At 47.0% G+C, this 20090-nt stretch overlaps 1 protein-coding gene across 3 annotated transcripts in view; it reads left to right on the plus strand.

Moving 5' to 3' along the window:
• Positions 1–17365, plus strand: part of DPYSL2 (dihydropyrimidinase like 2) — a 122979-nt gene extending 105614 nt beyond the window's left edge. For all 3 annotated transcript variants that reach the window (XM_055295759.2, XM_055295760.2, XM_055295761.2), the window contains exons 9-14: positions 2631–2787; positions 3142–3283; positions 6842–7012; positions 11465–11644; positions 12438–12603; positions 14806–17365. In XM_055295759.2, coding sequence (XP_055151734.1) covers positions 2631–2787; positions 3142–3283; positions 6842–7012; positions 11465–11644; positions 12438–12603; positions 14806–14897 — 908 coding nt within the window. In that variant the 3' untranslated portion in view covers positions 14898–17365. The remainder of the gene's footprint in view (positions 1–2630; positions 2788–3141; positions 3284–6841; positions 7013–11464; positions 11645–12437; positions 12604–14805) is intronic.
• Positions 17366–20090: the final 2725 nt, after the last annotated feature.

Below are 20090 nucleotides of genomic sequence, written 5' to 3' on the forward strand. Positions count from 1 at the left end.
GCCCCTGAATGTCCCTATCTTTGCTTAGCTGTGGCCCAGAAGTCCACTCAGCCTTTGTCTAAAGAGGCAGGTTCTGCTCAGCAGTGGCGTTGAGAGCTCAGACCCCATTTTGGGTTTTCTAGAGGCTGAAGGCCAAGTTCATTCTCTTGAAGTGTGGTACATAGTCCTGTGCACAGAGAGAAGGGGAATCCAGCTTCTCATAGAGCAGCTCCCCACCCCAAGCTGAGTCGTGTTTCACAGGGAGAGATAAGCCTGTGGTCAGCAGCATTCATCCCCATGGTATTCAGGCCACTTTCCAAGAACCAGCCCCTCCTTGTACTTAAGTTTCCAGAGGCAGGGCCGAGGAGCAGGCACAGGGAGAGGATGAGCGTCGGCAAGTTACAGGAAACTCAGGAAAATGTTTATGCGTGTCCAGGGATTTTCAGAGACTATCCAGCCATTCTTTATCCCCAAGTGCCTCTGCTCTCATGAACTTCTTCATGTGGACAAAAGCAGGAAGCCTTTAGGGCCGTGCATCCCTTGTTTTCCTGTGACTTACACAGCCCTCACCTTTGTGCTTAGATGGACTGTGGCCAGCAGGACCTCCAGGCCTGGCTGGGTCAGGAGAGTTTTGCTTAACCAGGTCTGTTTGATGCTTGAACCAAAAGCGGGGAGCCAGAGAGATCCTTTGAGAACTGATGACTGCTGCTGGGTCCTGCCCAGCCATTTGCATTTTATAAAGGTCTTTGGCAGCGGCCAAGGCCTTCTCATTATGTGGTGTTTTTCCACTTTGGGATGAACCGGAGTGGTTTGTGCAGCCACCTTGATAGCTGTTTGCACCAGCTTCTGCATGGGAGGCTTTGAGCAGGCTAGGAGCCAAGGGGACCCTCTTAGGCCTTCCGAGCACCTATCACTGGCCCTTTTCTTCCTTGGGGCTTCCTTCTGGAGGAGGTTTCCCTGGGTTTGGAGTCCTCCCTCCTGCTGGGGGTGGGGGCGTGGTTGCTGGTGGCCTGGAGTGAGCTGCCTCCTGTGGCCTCCAGCACTCCCCGGCTGAACAGCGAGTCCTTTGTGAAATTCCTGAGGCAGGAGGGGGCAGCTGTGCAGAGCCAGCTCTCAGAGTGGCCGACAGAGAGGGTGTTGTGTATCATCAAGTGATAAGGCCTTCGGAAAGGCTGTGGAGAGGAAGGAAAACACATTCCTGACTGCGGTGTGTTTGCCCTTGAGGGCCCTGTGTTTGGGGAAGTAGAGAAGCTTGGCTGCCTTGTTGTGGGGTGGGAGTTAGCCCTATGCTGGGGGGAGCCAGTGAGAGATGAATTCAGGTGACCTGGGATCAAATTCCAGCTTGGATGCCTTTAATTAATAACATATTAGACCATTTAATCAATTTAACACACGTTTATGGAGTGCCTACTATGTGCAGGCAGGTAAATGATCTTCAAGATGTCTCCATCAGGTGGAAAGTCAAAAATTCAGAACTGGGCAATGACTGGAGGGGAGGTTGGGATTCTCAGATGGAGGGTGTGATAGCCGAGTTGTGTTTTGGACGATGTTAAAGGAGGAGATCAGCTTCCAGTAGTGAAGGGCATCTGATGCTTCAATGAGGATGATTTTCTTTTAAGTCCTTGAATGCAGAAGGGCTCCTTTGGAAGATTTTATGCAAGAGAATGGCATGGAAAAATTATATTTTAGTAGATCACTCTGGAAGTGTCACGCAGAATGAATAGAGAGGTAGGGAGCGGGGTTGGGAGAACAAACGTAAATCTAAGGTTCAATTGGGAGGCTCTGTTGGAATGAGCTGGTGAGAGATGATGAGGGCCTGATTTAAGGAACGATTGTATTGAAGGCACTAAGGTATTGACATTCAGTGAATGTACATGAGTCTCAACTTTCTGGTTTACATCTAAATGGACAGAGAAGAGGACAGGGAGTTGATGTTTGTCTTGGACATTGCATTATTATAGCTAGGCTAGGCTTTCAGAAACTCTGAAATCCCAGTGGCATAATGTCCAGTTTGTTTCTCACCCACAGAGTCGGCCGTGAAGCTGGTGGCTGTAACAGACAACTTCTTCCAGGCAGTGACTCAGGGATCCAGGCTGTCTCTTGAGCAGATCTGGGGGGTTATGCATTTGCCCTGAAATACTTCAGCCTGGTGATGTCATGTGTGATTTCCTCCCACAGACCTTTAGTCAGAGCTAGACACTGTGAAGGGCTAGGAATTGTGAAAAGATTGTGTGAATGAACAGGAAGGTTAAATTTGAGGTGCCATAGGCCATGCATAAAGAACAGTCCAGATGGCACCTGGGACTGGATGCTCGGACACCATCTAAGCAGGAGATTAATAAAATTGAAAATCAGCAATGTAGGAGACAGAAGCCTTCAGGATGTCTGCGATCCTGTAGGGAGGGTGTGTTGTTTGAAGAACAGTGGCCAAAGGTGGAATCTTAGGGAGCTCGTGTTCATGGGTGACAGGCTGGCGGAGGTACTGGATTTCTCCAAGTCTCAGTTTCCTCATCTGTGAGACGAGCCTGATATTTCCCATAAAGGGATAGTGAGAGCACTGGGTGCTGCTGGGCAGGCGGTGGCTCCTCATAGAGGTGGTTCCCTTCCCCCTACATTGTGTTGGACTGAACCTTCTGTGTTCTGTTTGTCAGGAACTGTGGTGTATGGCGAGCCCATCACTGCCAGCTTGGGAACGGATGGCTCCCATTACTGGAGCAAGAACTGGGCCAAGGCTGCCGCCTTTGTCACCTCCCCACCCTTGAGCCCTGATCCAACCACTCCAGACTTTCTCAACTCTTTGCTGTCCTGGTGAGTCCTGGCGACTTGTTGACACTTCACATTCTGTCTTTCTTCAGACCAGACCGACCCGTTAGGCAAAAACAACATGGTGGCCAAGAGCAGCCATAAAACTGGGAGACCCTTGTTCACCAAACTAGGTTGGCTACATGAGTACAGGGAATTGTCATTCTAGCACCATTCCAGGAGGGGATTCTGGATAAAAACCTGGGCCATGTTGAAAGTCAAGCCAAGAAGGGAGAGGAGGTGTCAAAAGGACTCCACTCGGGTTGGTGTGATGCCATTCATGAGACAGCCCACCAAATAGGTGTAGGCGCACAGCATCTTGACGAAGCTGCAGCACCACGTTATGCGTTTTCTTTGCAGTGGAGACCTCCAGGTCACGGGCAGTGCCCATTGCACGTTTAACACTGCCCAGAAGGCTGTAGGAAAGGACAACTTCACCCTGATTCCGGAGGGCACCAATGGCACTGAGGAGCGGATGTCCGTCATCTGGGACAAGGCTGTGGTAAGGAGCGATGGCCTCACTCCTCGATGGCTCTCAGCCTTCCTTGTCCTCCTCATCTGGGGGCCACAGGGCTCATGGAGGCCTTGAAATGACAGACAGTGGAGGACATCCTAGAAGCCAGTACTTATATGACAATATTTCTGAGGGTTGGAAATCTTAAGACTTCTTCTAATAGGTCATTTCTTCCTAAATATTACATATATATTTATTTTTAAAACAATTTGAAAAATTTTTTCAGACAAGGTCTTGCTCTGTTACCCAGGCTGGAGTGCAGTGGTACAATCATAGCTCACTGCAGCCTGGGCTCAGGTGATCCTCCCACCTCAGTCTCCTGAGTAGCTAGGACCATAGGCACACACCACCATGCCTGGCTAATTTTTTCAATTTTTTGTGGAGCTGAGGGTCTCACTATGTTGCTCAGGCTGGTCTCGAGTTCCCGGGTTTAAGCAATGTCTCGGCCTCCCAAAGTGCTTGGATTATAGGTGTGAGCCAGCATGCCTGGCCTACCTGTATAGTTCTTATCATTATCATCAACGGAGCAGTAAAGACTGAAAACCTACACAGCTTTAGATGTGACTCTGGGTCAGTCAGGAACAAACATCCTTAGCAACCAGGTGACTTACTCAGTTAACCCTCTTCTACTCTTGGAAATGGGCTCAATTTCCTTAAAAGTGTCTTTTGGGGCTCTCTGGACTTAGCATGTCTTCTACTGCCAGCTTCCAGTAGGCCTGCTATGAACATACACTGACCTTTAGAAGATCTTTGGGCTTTTTCATTTTAAAGTTTTAAAATATATTAACGGAATAGGTTTTCTGTTTTTTTAGTGAATTGTTTAGATTATATGAGGAATATATCCTTATTCCAAGAAGAATAAGGAAGTAAATAAAAGTCACCATGTTTCAGATATAACCACAATTAATATTTTGGCAAACGTCTTTCCATTTTTTGCTACTACACAAGCGCACATGTGTATGTGTGATATGCGTGAGTGTGTAAATAATATTGGCATCATACAGCCGGGCCCGCTTCCAGGCTCATGCCTGTAATCCCAGCACTTTGGGAGGCCAAGGTGGGTGGATTATTTGAGCCCAGGAGTTCCAGACCAGTCTGGGCAACATGGCAAAACCCTGTCTGTACTGAAAATACAAAAATTAGCGAGGCATGGTGGTGGGTGCCTGTAGTCCCAGCTACTCGTTGTGGGGGAGGCAGGAGGATCACCTGAGCCTTGGGAGGTTGAGGCTGCAGTGAGCCACGATTGGGCCACTGCACTCCAGTGGGCGACACAGTGAGACCCTGTCTCAAAAAATAACAATAATAATAACAATAATATTGGCATCATACATACAATTTTGTAGTCTGTTTTTTTTTAAATTAATATATCATGGAAATATTTCCACCTGCTTAAATATACTCGAAAAAGCTGATTTATAATAAATAACAGACTCTTCCATGTGAATGCTAAACTGGGACTCATTTATTTATTTATTTTTTCATTTTAATGTTTTAAATATAAAACTGGGACTTATTTATTTATTTAATTATTTATTATTTATTTATTTATTTTGAGATGGAGTCTCACTCTGGAGTGCAGTGGTACGATCTCAGCTCACTGCAGCCTCCGCCTCCCGGGCTCAAGCGATTCTCCTGCCTCAGCCCCCTGAGTAGCTGAGATTACAGGCATTTGCTACCACACCCAGCTGATTTTTGTATTTTTAATAGAGATGGGGTTTCACCATGTTGGCCAGGCTGGTCTCAAACTCCTGACCTCAAGTGATCCACCTCCCAAAGTGCTGGGATTACAGGCGTGAGCCACTGTGCCTGGCTGGGATTCATTTATAATTCTTTTTTTTGCGGAGGGGAGACAGAGTTTCACTCTTCTACCCCCAGGCTGGAGTGCAGTGGCGCGATCTTGGCTCATTGCAACGTCTGCCTCCCAGATTCACGCAATTCTCTTGCTTCAGCCTCCTGAGTAGCTGGGATTACAGGCGCCTGCCACCATGCCCGGCTAATTTTGGTATTTTTAGTAGAGGCGGGGTTTCGTCATGTTGGCCAGGCTGGTCTCAAGCTCCTGACCTCAGGTGATCCACCTGCCTTGGCCTCCCAAAGTGTTGGGATTACAAGTGTGAGCCACCACGCCCAGCCACATTTCTGTCTTTGGTTGAACATTTATGTTGTTTCTGTTTTTTTTTTCTTAACTGGAATGACATTTTTATAGACACATTCTTGATTATGTTTGTAGGAGAAATTTCTACAAGTGGCATTGCTGGGTCAAAGGATGCATATATTTTTAATGTTTTTGATACATATTGTCAAAGTTCCTTCCAGAAAGTTTGTACTGCTTTATACGCCACCACCAATATACGTCATTCCCCAGTGTCTTCTACCACCTGGGTATTATCAGCAAAACTCCACTGTTTGTTGATTTGATAGGTGAATTTTGTATCTCATTGTTTTACATTTAATTTATTCAATTATTGATTAGAGTGAAAATTTTTTCCTATGCTTATTGGCCATTTGTACTTTTTTCTCCCTCTTAATGCCAGTTCATTTCCTTTGCTCAGCTGTTTATTGGATTTAGAGTGGGTTTGGGAGGGGAAGCAGTTGAGGAAATGTGATTGGCACCTAAAACCAGATGTGGGGCTGAGACTTCTAGGTTGGCTAGACTAGAAGATGACATCTGACCAGGCGTGGTGGGAGGGTTGCTTGAGCCCAGGACTTCGAGCCCAGCTGGGCAGCATAGTGAGATCCCATCTCTTTAAAAAAGTTAGCTTGGTATGGTGGTGCATGCCTGTCTTCCTAGCTACTCGAGAGGCTGAAACAGGAGGATTGCATGAGCCCGAGAGGCCGAGTCTGCAGTGAGCTGGGATCGTTCTACTGCATTCCAGCCTCAATGACAGCAAGACCCTGTCTCAAAAAAAAAAGAGAAAAAAAAAAGGAAGCCTAGATCTGTGGCTGTATTTTGTTGAAAAGGACAGCCAATTGGGCCAAATGATATTTCCTAAAGAGGCATTGCCACCCCTGTAAATTAAACGAAATTTTTTTTTTTGAAATAATTATAGATTAAGAAGAAGTTGCAAAGATAGTACAGAGAGAGGTCCCAGGTACCCTTCACCCAGTTTTCCTCATGGTTACATCTTTTATAAATGTAGAACGATATCAAAACCAGGACACTGACAGTGTCACAATGTGTGGGTATAGCTCTAGGCTATGTGGCCACCTGTGGAGTCATGTGACCACCAACACAATCAAGATGCAGGCCTAGTCCAGCATTTCAGAGACCAACCTCTTGCTGCTCCTCCCCTCCACCCTCCCTAACCCTGGAAGAACCCATCTAGCCCTTCATCTGTTCTCCATCTCTACCATTTTGTTATCTGGAGAACGTTATGGAAATGGAGTCATACAGTGTGTGACCTTTGAGACGGTTTGTGTTTCACTTGGCACAATGCTCTTTACATCCATCTAAGCTGTCGTGTGTATCAATAGTTTGTTATTGAAAAGTAACGTTTTAACTCGTTTCTGCTGTGTGCCTCCTGTGCACGCCTGTGCTGTCTCCCTCAGGTCACTGGGAAGATGGATGAGAACCAGTTTGTGGCTGTGACCAGCACCAATGCAGCCAAAGTCTTCAACCTTTACCCCCGGAAAGGCCGCATTGCTGTGGGATCTGATGCTGACCTGGTCATCTGGGACCCCGACAGTGTTAAAACCATCTCTGCCAAGACGCACAACAGCGTAAGACCTGTTAACTTGTGCAGACCCCATCCAAATGAATTACAGTCACAGAGACACAGACGGAGGGAGAGCCCCAGGGTTTCTAAAAAAACCTTGCTGTGATGGGAATGCGCTTTTCCTGAAGATGTTGTGATTTGCAGTTTGCTGGGAAAAGAATAGTTATTTCATTTTCTTTAGTGAGGTCAATAAGATTGTTACTCTCATAATCATTTTAGAATACCACAGCCTCTCTATCTATAGACCTTTAGAGCCTCTAAAGTGATGTCAGGATGTGCAAAGCTTCCAGAAGTCAGGCACCGCTCCATTTTCATAGTTTGGCACAGCACTTCTCATGGCAGTACTTGGTGCAAGGGACCTCAGTGACACAGTGAGATGTCCTCTCCTGAGATGCCCACTGGGGACTTTGATCCTCTTAAGCCATTGTTTTCTCAGGCCAGTGTCCATGCAGAAAACTGGGTGACAGCCATTCTTATTATCTTAAAGGAACTGATTGACTGACTTCTCCCTAACAGAAGTACCCCCCAGCCATTTGATTATTGTTTTAGGATCTGCAGCTTTGGGTATCTCTTCCCTCTGGGTCTGGGCTTTAGAGCTTAAAGATGTCCTCTCTTGTTAACAGGACGCAGGGCAAGTCTGTTAATGTCTTAGGCTCCTCAGCTGAGAGTGAGGGGTTCAGACGAGGTCTCCAAGTGTCCTGTGATTCTGTGAGGTCAGCAGACATTAAGCAGAGGTATTAGACACTGCCGATTCCTCACAAGCAATATGGTATAGGCAGAAAAACTGAAGGTATATGCACAGAGAGAGCTTTGGAAAAGAAATGGGCCTCGGGCAGAAGTGTTTCATGTCAGGAACTCATTTGAATCTTGAAGACAGCTCAGGCCAGCAAGTACTGACACCTCCCCTACATGCCGCGACAGCTCAGCTCAGGTTTCTGGCATTTCTCCGGGACAACCCCGGGACTTTGCCCTGTGCCAGTCCTCTCTCATTTGCACACACAGAGGTATTTGGGCTGCAATGGGCTCAGGCTCAGCTCTGGCTTCTGCTGCCACCTGTGAGGACCAGGACGGTGGTTGCTTCTCAGAAGACTGTTCAAGTCTGTGTTTAAAGTTGTCTTTCTCCCTCCCCCACCACTCACTGGCTCAGCCTGGCAGCGCAGGCTTACGGTCGTGCCCTCTTACAGCTCAGATCATGACTTCTTGGGTGTCTTGACTGGCTATTCTATGGTCAGGGGTCCTAGGGCCCTGCCCCATGAACCTCCCTATTTGTGTGCCTGTAACTTCATATTCTCATTGAGTCTTTCATTTGACTTTCTCAATAAAGGGACTGGTATTATTATCCCAATTTGGGAAAATAAATAAACGGAGGCTTAGAGAGCTTAAGTGACCAGTCTAATGTTACATAGCGATTTTGCGGTTGAGCCAGAATTAGAACCCAAAATTGTTTAGGAGTCTTCCCTGCCAGACTGCATATGCCGCCTCTTGGTCAGGCCTAGATGGGGAAAATGCTTCCCCTCTCTTGCAAGGTTGCTTCCCCCAGAGGTGCTATAAATGGCTGACTGGGCTCGTTATTTAAGACATAAATGACCTAGCTGGGGAGCTTGCATTTGGAGTTCTTAACCTAGAAGAAGAGACAGTGGGAAGGAGTGAAGATTTGGGAAGACGGATTCTGCCCTCCAGACATTTTCACCCCAACCTACCCTGCTTTTCCCTCCAGGTGACCTATGGAAGAAATGTTGACTTTCAAAGCAGTGCTTTTCCATCCTCAGCTGTTTTAAAGAGCCAGCACTAAGCATGTGCCTGTGCATTCATCTTCTGGGAAAATGCAACTAGGAGGCTTTCCCTGCAAAGTAGTGTTTCCTACCATGAGGCTAATTAGCTTTAATTCGGAGCATCTAGCTAACTATTATCCACAGCCCTGTTGCTAAGCCTTTGCTTGGATTTTCCAGACATCTGGCCCAATGAGTAATTTTAGGGAGCCTGTGTGGATGTAGGTTAAAAATGTCTATGCATGGTGAGTGAGGAAGACTTGCTGCATCACGGTTTGATGGAGAGTAGGCTCTGAGTATCTGGGAATTGTGATCTGACCATTAACAGGACTCGTCAATGTTAAGTCTCTGAGAGTCATGGGGCTGGTTCCTCCATCTTTTAAAAATGAGAGATGGCCCCAGAGGTCTTCTAGGTGCTCATTTATAAGCAACAAGACTCAACGCATGCATTGTATGAGATCTTGGATGCTGCGGGGCTGGCAAGCGTTAGCAAAGTGCAATAAAAAGCCAGACAGTGAATGAGTGAAGATTTTCTAAATGCCTACTGTGGGCCAAGTAGTGAGCTAGATGCTTTTGTTCATTTTATTTCATTTGATTCTCATATCAGTCCTACAAAGGGGGACCTACTTACCCCTCACAGATGAGGTGGTGGAGGCTCAGGGGTGTGAGGGATGCGTCCAAAGTCACATAGCTGGTGAATGGCATACTTGGGGTGTGAACCCAGGGCAGATGTCTCCATGGCCGAGGCTGTGCCCATACTCTACCCAGTAGGGCACAAGAGGAGGTTGTCAGGGCATAAACTGTTAGCTTTGGAGTGATGTGGAAGAGATGGCTCTTGATCCAGGCCTTAAAGGATGACTCACCCTTTCAAAGGTTATTTCTGAGACGACCAGGCTTTTTGTATTGTCATCTTCACATATGCCTTGGGAGGGTGCAGATGAAGAAACTGAAGCTGAGACAGGATTAAAGCAATCTCTCCAGAGTCACACAACTTCTGGATTTTACTGTATCTGAGATGCCATAGATTTTAAGATATTCCATTAGGTTATGTACCACGATGAAAGAAAACATGCCCAAGACAAGGAGTCTCATAGGAGACTGGGCCACCAAGGGCCAGCGTGTGCTTATTACGGCATCTCTGGGGAGAGCATCTGCTGTGCAGACAGGGGTGGCAGGAAATCTCGCAGGACTCGACCTTGGCATTGGTTGCCAAGAGGGAAAAATATCTCCCCCAAGAATCGGAACTGGAAGTGGGTGCTTGTTCAGCCTTGTGGTCTGAATGCGTGCCGCCTGTGTGGTCCAGAACAACGTCAAGCTGAGAATTTACTGTAAAATGCCCTCAGTGGGGTTGTCCCCCAACCCAGTGGCACAAGCAAACCCATATCCCCCTAGAAGAACTTGGCTTTAGTCTAGGCTGGCAGTACCGGCGAGGCTCCGGCTGCTATAAGACACATTCTGACTTCAGGGATGAGTGTCTTAGAATTGACGAAAGACAATTTTAAGTCTTGGGTCTCAGTAATCCAAGCGCAGAGTCCTCTTCCCTCCCTGCTGGCGCCTCTCTGCTACGGTTCCTTTGGTAGCTTCTGCATGACTGCTTTGAGACTCAGAGCAATGTACTGACAGCCCTCGTGGTTGTTTTCACCCAACATTGTATGCGGGGCATTGTGCATTTACATGCCCGATGTGAGCTGCTGAGCCGGCCGAATCCGTGTTGCCAGCCGCTGCACTAAGCAGAAATGTCATCTTGAACTGCAGGGTGCTAGCACAGCTCTCTGTGCAGAGGCCAGCTCCCTGAGTGCTGATAACCTGGTCTGAACTTTCCCAGAAGCCCAGGGTGCTTTTTATGGTTGGAGCAACCTATTAATCCTCTAGTCCAGACTCAGCCACAGCCATTGGTCCCCGTGAACCAAACAGGCAGGAAGAAGCGGGAGGCATTTGGGATCTGGAAAGTAGCACTGGGTTAGCAGAAGCTGCAGGATGGAGTTTTTGATGTCAGGGTGCAATGACTCCTGTGTTCTGTTGCTTCATTACCAACCACAAACTCACATCCATATGGAGACTCCACCTATTTTCCAAGAGGGCACACAGATGTGTCTCTGTTTTACCCGGAAAAACTTGAAACCAGAAGGATAGCTACATAGCTACATTGTTCTGGAAATTAACTAGCCCTCAATCTTTTTATCGGAGGCATGTCTCTTCAGTGACCACAATCCTTTCATTTAGGGACTTCAGTTTAACCACACCGCAAGCAGACTGGAAAACCAGGCTAGCCAGTGGGAAAACCTACTTGTGGATGGCTCATTTCAAGATTAAATTTAGAACTTGGTCAGAGAAGGCCTTTGGAATTCAACCGGAATGGAGCTGGAGATGGTGGGAACACAGTCTCTGTTAATAGGAGGAATCCTTTTCTGTATATTTGTGTAGCATTTACAAACACGCACCCTTTTCACACGATTATTCTGTTTAATTATTTTTCTTTCTATTGTGGAGAGGTAGGAAAAGTTATTTCATATGCTGGACAGGGAAATGGAGACACAGCAAGTGCCTGCTGGGGTGCCCAGTTGGGACAGGATCCCTGTCTCTGAGTCTCTGTTTTGTCTCTGTGGGGTTGGGGCAGTGGGTGCTGCCGGGTAGATTGAGTCCAGCCAGAGTGGCCTGTTCTAGAGTTTACTGTGCCTTCTTCCCAGTCTCTTGAGTACAACATCTTTGAAGGCATGGAGTGCCGCGGCTCCCCACTGGTGGTCATCAGCCAGGGGAAGATTGTCCTGGAGGACGGCACCCTGCATGTCACCGAAGGCTCTGGACGCTACATTCCCCGGAAGCCCTTCCCTGATTTTGTTTACAAGCGTATCAAGGCAAGGAGCAGGGTGAGTAGTTTTGTTCTGATTAATTTTTTGTTAAATCACCAATTAAGTTCAAGGCCACAAACATTTATTAAGCACCTTGAGACAGATTATTAAGATGAATATAGTGGATTCCAGGGATAAGAGGGAGCCTGAATTTTTTATTCCTGGCATTTAAAATACTGGAGAAGGAGTCAGGCGTGTCCACAGACAGCCCTAGCAAAGTGAGATCATGGTATATGCTATGATAAGGAGTGTGGAGTAAGGACCCAGAGGAGGGAGCCACTGCCATAGTTGGGGACAGTGTCATAGGGAGAGGACATTTTGAGTTGGGCTTTGAAGGTTAAGTAGGAGTTTGTCAAGTCAAAGAAGGGAGATGAGGGAATTTGATAAGAGTATCATGAGCATAGAAAATGTACAGTGTATTCAGGGCAAGTGAAGCAGGAAAGAGATGGAGCTATAAGGGAATTAAAAGGAGAATGCAGTTGGAAAGAAAGTTTGGGGCCAGATCTTGAACATGATACCAGATCCGCCTCACAGCATGCTTAGGGGATTCTTACAGGGTTTAAAGTTGAAGTGCCTTGGGGGAAAAATTGTAAGGCGTGTTAGTTTTTGTAGAGTTAACCAGCTACTGGACCTTGTGGGGAGTTTTGGCCTGGCATGGTGGGAGCTGGCCCCACACAACACCTGTCCACCTGTCTGTAAGGAGAGCCCTCCATCCCTAGATCTCACAGGCCCATCCTCCCTCCAGGAGGGTTTCTAGAGAGGTGTCCTCTGTGGCTGTGGCCTGAGCTGGGGGGACTCTTGTGTTTTGCAGCTGGCTGAGCTGAGAGGGGTTCCTCGTGGCCTGTATGACGGACCCGTGTGTGAGGTGTCTGTGACGCCCAAGACAGTCACTCCAGCCTCCTCGGCCAAGACATCTCCTGCCAAGCAGCAGGCCCCACCTGTCCGGAACCTGCACCAGTCTGGATTCAGTTTGTCTGGTAGGGTTGGGGCTTGGGGAGGGCACAGTTCTGCAGGCCAGCTCACTGGTGCTGGCGAGGCTACAATTGCATTTGGAAAGGACACAGAAATGGAAGTGAATGATATTCCCTTTCTCCCCAAAGTGAGAAATACGGTGGACTCAGATCTCTGGAGATGTATTTTCTTTTTCTTTTTTTTGAGACAGGGTCTCGCTCTGTCACCCAGACTGGAGTGCAATGGCACGATCTTGGCTTACTGCAACCTCCACCTGCCGGTTCAAGTGATTCTCATGTCTCAGCCTCCCAAGTAGCTAGGATTACAGGCATGCACCACCATGCCTGGCTAATTTTTGTATATTTAGTAGAGACAGAGTATCACCATGTTGGCCAGGCTGGTAGAACTCCTGACTTCAGGTGATCTGCCCGCCTCGGCCTCCCAAAGTGCTGGGATTACAGGTGTGAGCCACAGGGCCCAGCCTAGCTTGGCCTGGAGATGTATTTTCATAGTTAATGACTGGTTGGGTTTCAGAATCTTGAGATCAGTTTGTGTCACAATGCCCATACTGTGTTTTACCTAATATATTAAGAAGACATTTGTTCAATTTATTAGGTCCATCATAAGAAAGGACACTGTGGTATTTCAGGACTCCTCTTCTCTCCTACAGTATATTGTAGTTTAGCTTGTGGAGTCTGGAGTTTCAACAGCCTAACTTCAGAGCTCAGCTCTGGTTGTGCCTCAGTCTCTTCGCCTGTATAATGGCAATAATAGTAGTTGCTCCCCCGTGAGGTTGTCATGAGGGTTAAATGGGTTAGTATATGTGTACAGTGCTTAGAACGGGGCCATCTGAGAACTGTTAGTTGTATTTGCTTGGGTAATATGTGTGATATCCCCTTGGTGAGAGGAAAGGATTCAGATTTTTAAGTTTCCTTGCTTGAAACTTCCTTCCCATCTTTCATTTGGCCCATGACTAGAATATTCCACTCTTCCAGCTCCCTGGGCCACAGATTCCTATGGTGTATTAAAGAAATTGTTAAACCAGTGAGAATTTTTTTTTTCTTGCTGGTTGTACGGGTTTTTAGAAAGTTACCTATGTACCATATATGGATTACCAATTTTCAAAACATTTAAAAATAATGAACTTTAGTTTGTTGTAAGTAAAATATGTATAATCATGTCTGTGTTATCTGATCTGTCCAGGCTGTTCCAATATAAGGTGCCATCGTTCCTCCTACTTGTGATTATATGTGTAGGGGATTAGAATGCCAGAAGAGGGCTGTGTCCTCAGAAAAGCCACAGCCAATTTGACTAATCAGAACAGGGGACAGGACAGAGTGTAAGATGTAGTGATATTTTGTATATAGTTTTACTTTCTCCAGTAATAGATCCAACAGCCTTTATACAGTGTCTGATTCTTTGGCTACCTTAGGCTCATCTCCTTTTTAAAAGGTTTATTTTTATTTTTAGAGACATAATAGTATCTCACTGTGTCACCTAGTACCCAGGCTGGAGTGCAGTGGTGCAATCACAGCTCACTGCAGCCTTGACCTCCTGGGCTCAAGTGATCCTCCGAGCTCAGCCTCCCTAGTAGCTGGTACTACAGGCTTGCGCCATCACGCCTGGCTAATTTTTAAATTATTTTTTGTAGAGATAGGCTCTCACTGTGTTGTCCAGACTGTTCTCAAACTCCTGGACTCAATCTTCTCACCTCAGCCTCCCCAAGTGCTGTTAGTAGGATTCCAGGCATGACCCACCATGCCTGGCCTCCACCTCCTTTCTGTAGTCTAAACTTTGGTGAGGTTTTAAGAGAAGAACAAAGAATGTGAGGCCGGGCAGGGTGGCTCACACCTCTTATCCCAGCACTTTGGGAGGCAGAGGTAGGAGGATTCCTTGAGACCAGGAGTTTGAGACCAGCTTCAGCAACATAGCGAGACCCCTCTTTACAAAAAATTGAAAAATTAGCTAGGTATGGGGGCCTGTGGCTGTGGTCCCAGCTTCTTGAGGGGGCCGAGTGGGAGCATGGCTTAAGCCTAGGAGATTGAGGCTGTGGTGAGCTATGATGGTGCCCCTGCACTCTGGTCTGGAAAACAGAGCAAGACCCTGTCTCCAAAAAAAAGAATGCGACTAGCGCTTTTCCTCCTGAGCTGTGAGATTTCACCTTCAAGCAGGATCTTGTGTGACTGTCCTAGCCCCTCACCCGCTCCTCTCTTCTCCTCTCCCTCCAGGTGCTCAGATTGATGACAACATTCCCCGCCGCACCACCCAGCGTATCGTGGCGCCCCCCGGTGGCCGTGCCAACATCACCAGCCTGGGCTAGAGCTCCTGGGCTGCGCCGTCCACTGGGGACTGGGGATGGGACACCTGAGGACATTCTGAGACTTCTTTCTTCCTTCCTTTTTTTTTTTTTTTTTTTTTAAGAGCCTGTGATAGTTACTGTGGAGCAGCCAGTTCATGGGGTCCCCCTTGGGGCCCCGCACCCCGTCTCTCACCGGGAGTTACTGATTTTGCTCATCCACTTCCCTACACATCTATGAGTATCACACCCAAGCCTACCCACCAAGCTCATACAGGGAACCACACCCAACACTCAGACATGCGAACAAGCAGCCCCCAGCGAGGGTCTCCTTCGCCTTCAACCTCCTAGTGTCTGTTAGCATCTTCCTTTTCATGGGGGGAGGGAAGATAAAGTGAATTGCCCAGAGCTGCCTTTTTCTTTTCTTTTTAAAATTTTTAAGAAGTTTTCTTTGTGGGGCTAAGGAGGGGCCAGGGGTCGGGGAGAGTCTTTTTTTTTTTTTTTTTTTTTTTTAAATACTAAATTGGAACATTTAATTTCATATTAATACAAGGGGTTTGAACTGGACATCCTAATGATGCAATTACGTCATCACCCAGCTGATTCTGGGTGGTTGGCAAACTCATCGTGTCCGTCCTGAGAGGCTCCAAAATGCCCACCCACATCGCCATTCCATAGTCTTCAGGGTCAGCTGTTGATAAAGGGGCAGGCTTGCTTTATTGGCCTAGATTTTGCTGCAGATTAAATCCTTTGAGGATTCTCTTCTCTTCTACCATTTTTCTGCGTGCTCTCGCTCTCTCTTTCTCTCTCTAGCTTTTTAATTCATGAATATTTTTGTGTCTGTCTCTCTCTCTCTCTCTGTGTGTTTCCTCCAGCCCTCGTCTTGGAGACGGTGTTTTCCTCCCTTGCCGCGTTATCTTTTCACCTCCCAGGTCTACCATTTCATGGTGGTCATTGGGTCCGCCTAAAGGATTTGAGCGTTTGCCATTGCAAGCATAGTGCTGTGTCATCCTGGTCCATGTGGGAGTGGTGCTACCCACCTGCCATCATGAGGATGTGTGCTAGAGTGTGGGACCCTGGCCAAGTGCAGGAATGGGCCATGCTGTCTCACGCACAGTATCACACGTGGAACCGCAGACAGGGCCCAGAAGCTTTAGAGGTATGAGGCTGCAGAACTGGAGAGCTTTTCCTCTGTGCAGTGCTCTCTGGCTAAAGTCACGGTCAAACCTAAACACCAAGCCTCATGAACCCAAGTGAGCCAACCAAAGTCACCAGTTCAGAAGTGCTAAGCTAATAGGAGTCTGACCCGAGGGCCTGCTGCTTCCTGGTTAAGTATCTTTTGAGATTCTAGAACACATGGGAGCTTTTTATTTTCGGGGAAAACCGTATTTTTTTCTTGTCCAATTATTTCTAAAGACACACTACATAGAAAGAGGCCCTATAAACTCAAAAAATCCTTGGGAAACTTAAAGTCCATTCTACTTTGCAAGAGAAATTATGAACGATAGGTCACATCAGAACTCCTGTGGGGAGGAAACCTTACAAATTAAACACATGGCCCCCTTAGAGACCACAGGCGATGTCGCGTCTCCATCCTTCCCTCTCCTTTTCTGTCACCTTTCCCCCAGCTGGCTCCTTTGGACCCACGCCTGTCCTTGCTGACTTGTGTTGCATTGTATTCCAAACGTGTTTACAGGTTCTCTTAAGCAATGTTGTGTTTGCAGGCTTCTCAAAAAACCAAATCTGCTTTTTGTAAAGCATAAAAACATCACAAAGTAGGTCATTCCATCACCATCCTTGTCTCTCTACACATTTTGCCTTTGGGGTTCTGGTTGGGGTTCTGGGTTTTTTGTTGTTGTTGTTTATTTGTTATTTTAAAGGTAAATTGCACTTTTAAAAAAATAATTGGTTGACTTAATATATTTGCTTTTTTTCTCACCTGCACTTAGAGGAAATTTGAACAAGTTGGAAAAAAACAATTTTTGTTTCAATTCTAAGAAACACTTGCAGCTCTAGTATTCACTTGAGTCTTCCTGTTTTTCCTGTACCGGGTCATGGTAATTTTTGGTTGTTTTGGTTGTTTTCTTAAAAAACAATTTAAAACCTGAGGATTTCTGCAGGCTGTGTAAGCATGTTTACCTGTTGGCTTGCTTTGTGTGTCTGTTAAATGAATGTCATATGTAAATGCTAAAATAAATCGACAGTGTCTCAGAACTGAATAACTGCAGTGACTTGATGCTCTAAAACAGTTTAGGATTTAAGAATAGATGGTTTTTAATCCTTGAAATTGTGATTGTGACCCATGAGTGGAGGAACTTTCAGTTCTAAAGCTGATAAAGTGTGTAGCCAGAAGAGTACTTTTTTTTTTTTGTAACCACTGTCTTAATGGCAAAATAATTATGGTAAAAAACAAGTCTTGTGTTTATTATTCCTTAAGAACTCTGTGTTATATTACCATGGAACGCCTAATAAAGCAAAATGTGGTTGTTTCAGGGGTGTGTCTGTATTGAGATGTTCGGGAGGCGGCTGCTTGGCTTGGGCCTCCAACCAGACTTCCCCCCCACAAGCATTCACGCAGCCCTCGGCTTCAGTTTGGTGAATATACCAATTCAAGAGTTTTCACTCCATGTCACAGGCTGCTATGTCCAGGCCACGGGATTCTAATTCTAAGCAAAGATGCAGCCAGCGGGTGCGTGGCAAACCAAGTGTCAGAAATTCACAGACTCTATCCTGGAGAGCCCTCCAGAATCAAGCTGCATACTGAAGCTTGAAACCGGGAATGGGATGGGACCATATGCTTTCATGTGGGTGACCCCTCTGGGCTCTCTGCTTCCTTCCAGTTTGTTTACCCAGAAAATCCTCCGGCGTGAAAGATAAGAGGCAGGTGTGTTGGCCCGTATCCACACCTCAGTCTGGAAGCTTGTGGGAAACCAGGTTATAAAGGCTTGGTCTTCCACTTTCATGCAAGTGTCAAGAATGCACTTTGGCCAGGAGCCCCGCCCACCCCAGCAAGCCAGATGCTTGGTTTCTGTGGTTACCCTGATAACTGGCACTCACATGATTGATTCTGAGAAGACTGAATGAAGAGAGTGTGTGCCTTGGGCCCCCCAGGCCTATCATAGGGTTGATGAAGTCATTATCTTTTTTTCCCTTCCTCCTCTTTTCCCTTCCTCCTCCCCTCTTTTTTTTTGAGACAGGGTTCCACTCTGTTGCCCAGGCTTCAGTGCAGTGGCACGATCTTGGCTCACTGCAGCCTTGACCCCTTGGGCTCAAGCGATCCTCCCACCTCAGCCTCCTGAGTAGCTGGGACTACAGGTTGCACACCATCATGCTCAGCAATTTTTTGTTTGTTTGTTTTGTAGAGACACGATTTCATCATATTGCCTGGGCTGCTTTTGAACTCCTGGGCTCAAACAGTTCACCCACCTCGTCCTCCCAAAGTGCTGGGATGATAGATGTGAGCCACTGCAGCCAGCCCATTTTTGTTTTCTCTCCAGCCCTGTCCAAACAGGATATGAGGTGACTTATACAAACATATACACAGTGCCACAGTTTATAAATAAAGAGTGTTTGGGTGAAGGGAAAATAAGAGCAAGAAAAATAAGATAAGGCCTTGCTGGGGTTAGTGTGTGACACCTGCCATGAGGCTGTAAACTTGTTAGGGAGCTCCGAGTGTCCTGGCAACACGTACACAAAAGGGAAGTATGGCCACTTACAACACTTACAGTGACCAGAAGGTAAAGAAGATAAATGAGTCCTTCACAAGGAATACAGCAAATCCTGGGTCCTCCCTGGGAGCCACAGTGTTGGGCGTCTGGGGCTGGCTCTTACCTGCCTGTCACTGCAGGCTGATGGCAGAGGACTGTGAACCAGTCACATCGAGTCTGTCCACAAGAAAGGGACAAAAATTCTCACCTTAACATTGATGGGACCTAGGACAAGAGTTAACATGAAGCCGACAGCCCATCCTCCTATTCTCATACTGGCTGCATCCCACATCAAGATGGGCCTCATGCCCATGCCTGCGGACACTGCAGCCCACGTGTCCAAGTTCCACCCAAGCCCAGCAAACAGCTGCCCGGTGAGGTGTCCATAGCAGCTGTGAGATCTTCCCTCCAAAGAACAGAGCCAGCACAGAGTCCCTCTTAGGTCCCTTTGAGCAGAGACCCAGGTACCAAAGCTGGCCTGGAAGGGCTCTGGTTGGGAACATCTCACTGACCCTTGGAAACTCCTCACTCTGTGGTGAAAGGCATGCTGGAGGGGGCCCAGAGAGAGGGCTTCTACAGATAGACCAGCCTCGAACTCCTGGGCTCAAGTGATCCTCCCGCCTCAGCCTCTCAGCCTCCAGAATAGCTAGGACTATGGGTGCGTCCACCACCACTCCTGTCAATTTTTTTTTTTCCTTTATAGAGCTGGGGGTCTCACTATGTTTATCACCAGCCTGGGTCTTGAACTCCTGGCCTCAAGCTATCCTCCTGCCTCAGCCTCCCACATGTTTTTAGTGACTATTATTCCACTGTCTCTTAGAAAGCTCCTATTTGGAAGGGTGTGAGCAAAGGGGACAGGGAGTGTTAGAGAATAAGACTGAGCAGGTAGTCAGCAGGCCCACAGGAGAAAAATGCGGGCAAATGAGAGCTTTGCAGAAAAGAGTACAATGACCTCAGGAAGCCAACACAAATTTGGAAATAGTGGGGCTCTAGTTAAGAAGAAATGAAAAAACCTACAAAATAGATAAGAGGAGGAGTCAGGAGAAAAATGGCCTAGAGGAGGACGAGACAGGTAAAGGAAAGCAGTAATAATCTGAGTGCATTACATTTTTTTTTTTTTTTTTTTTTTGACGGAGTCTCACTCTGTCACCAGGCTGGAATGCAGTGGCAGGATCTCAGCTCACTGCAACCTGCAACTCCCAGGTTCAAGCAATTCTTCTGCCTCAGCCTTCCAAGTAGCTGGGACTACAGGCACACGCCACCACGCCCAGCTAATTTTTGTATTTTTAGTAGAGACGGGGTTTCACCATGTTGGCCAAGATGGTCTCGATCTCCTGACCTCGTGATCTGCCCGCCTCGGCCTCCCAAAGTGCTGGGATTACAGGTATGAGCCACTGCACCCGGCCAAGTTTTATAGATAAGAATTGAGAAAATTATTGATTTGGCAAAAAAAATTACAAATGTGTGTCTATACACAAATGTATGTATGTAATTTTTATAAGGATCTCAA

The sequence above is a fragment of the Symphalangus syndactylus genome, chromosome 10, assembly GCF_028878055.3.
Source record: "Symphalangus syndactylus isolate Jambi chromosome 10, NHGRI_mSymSyn1-v2.1_pri, whole genome shotgun sequence".
NCBI classification, from domain to species: domain Eukaryota; kingdom Metazoa; phylum Chordata; class Mammalia; order Primates; family Hylobatidae; genus Symphalangus; species Symphalangus syndactylus.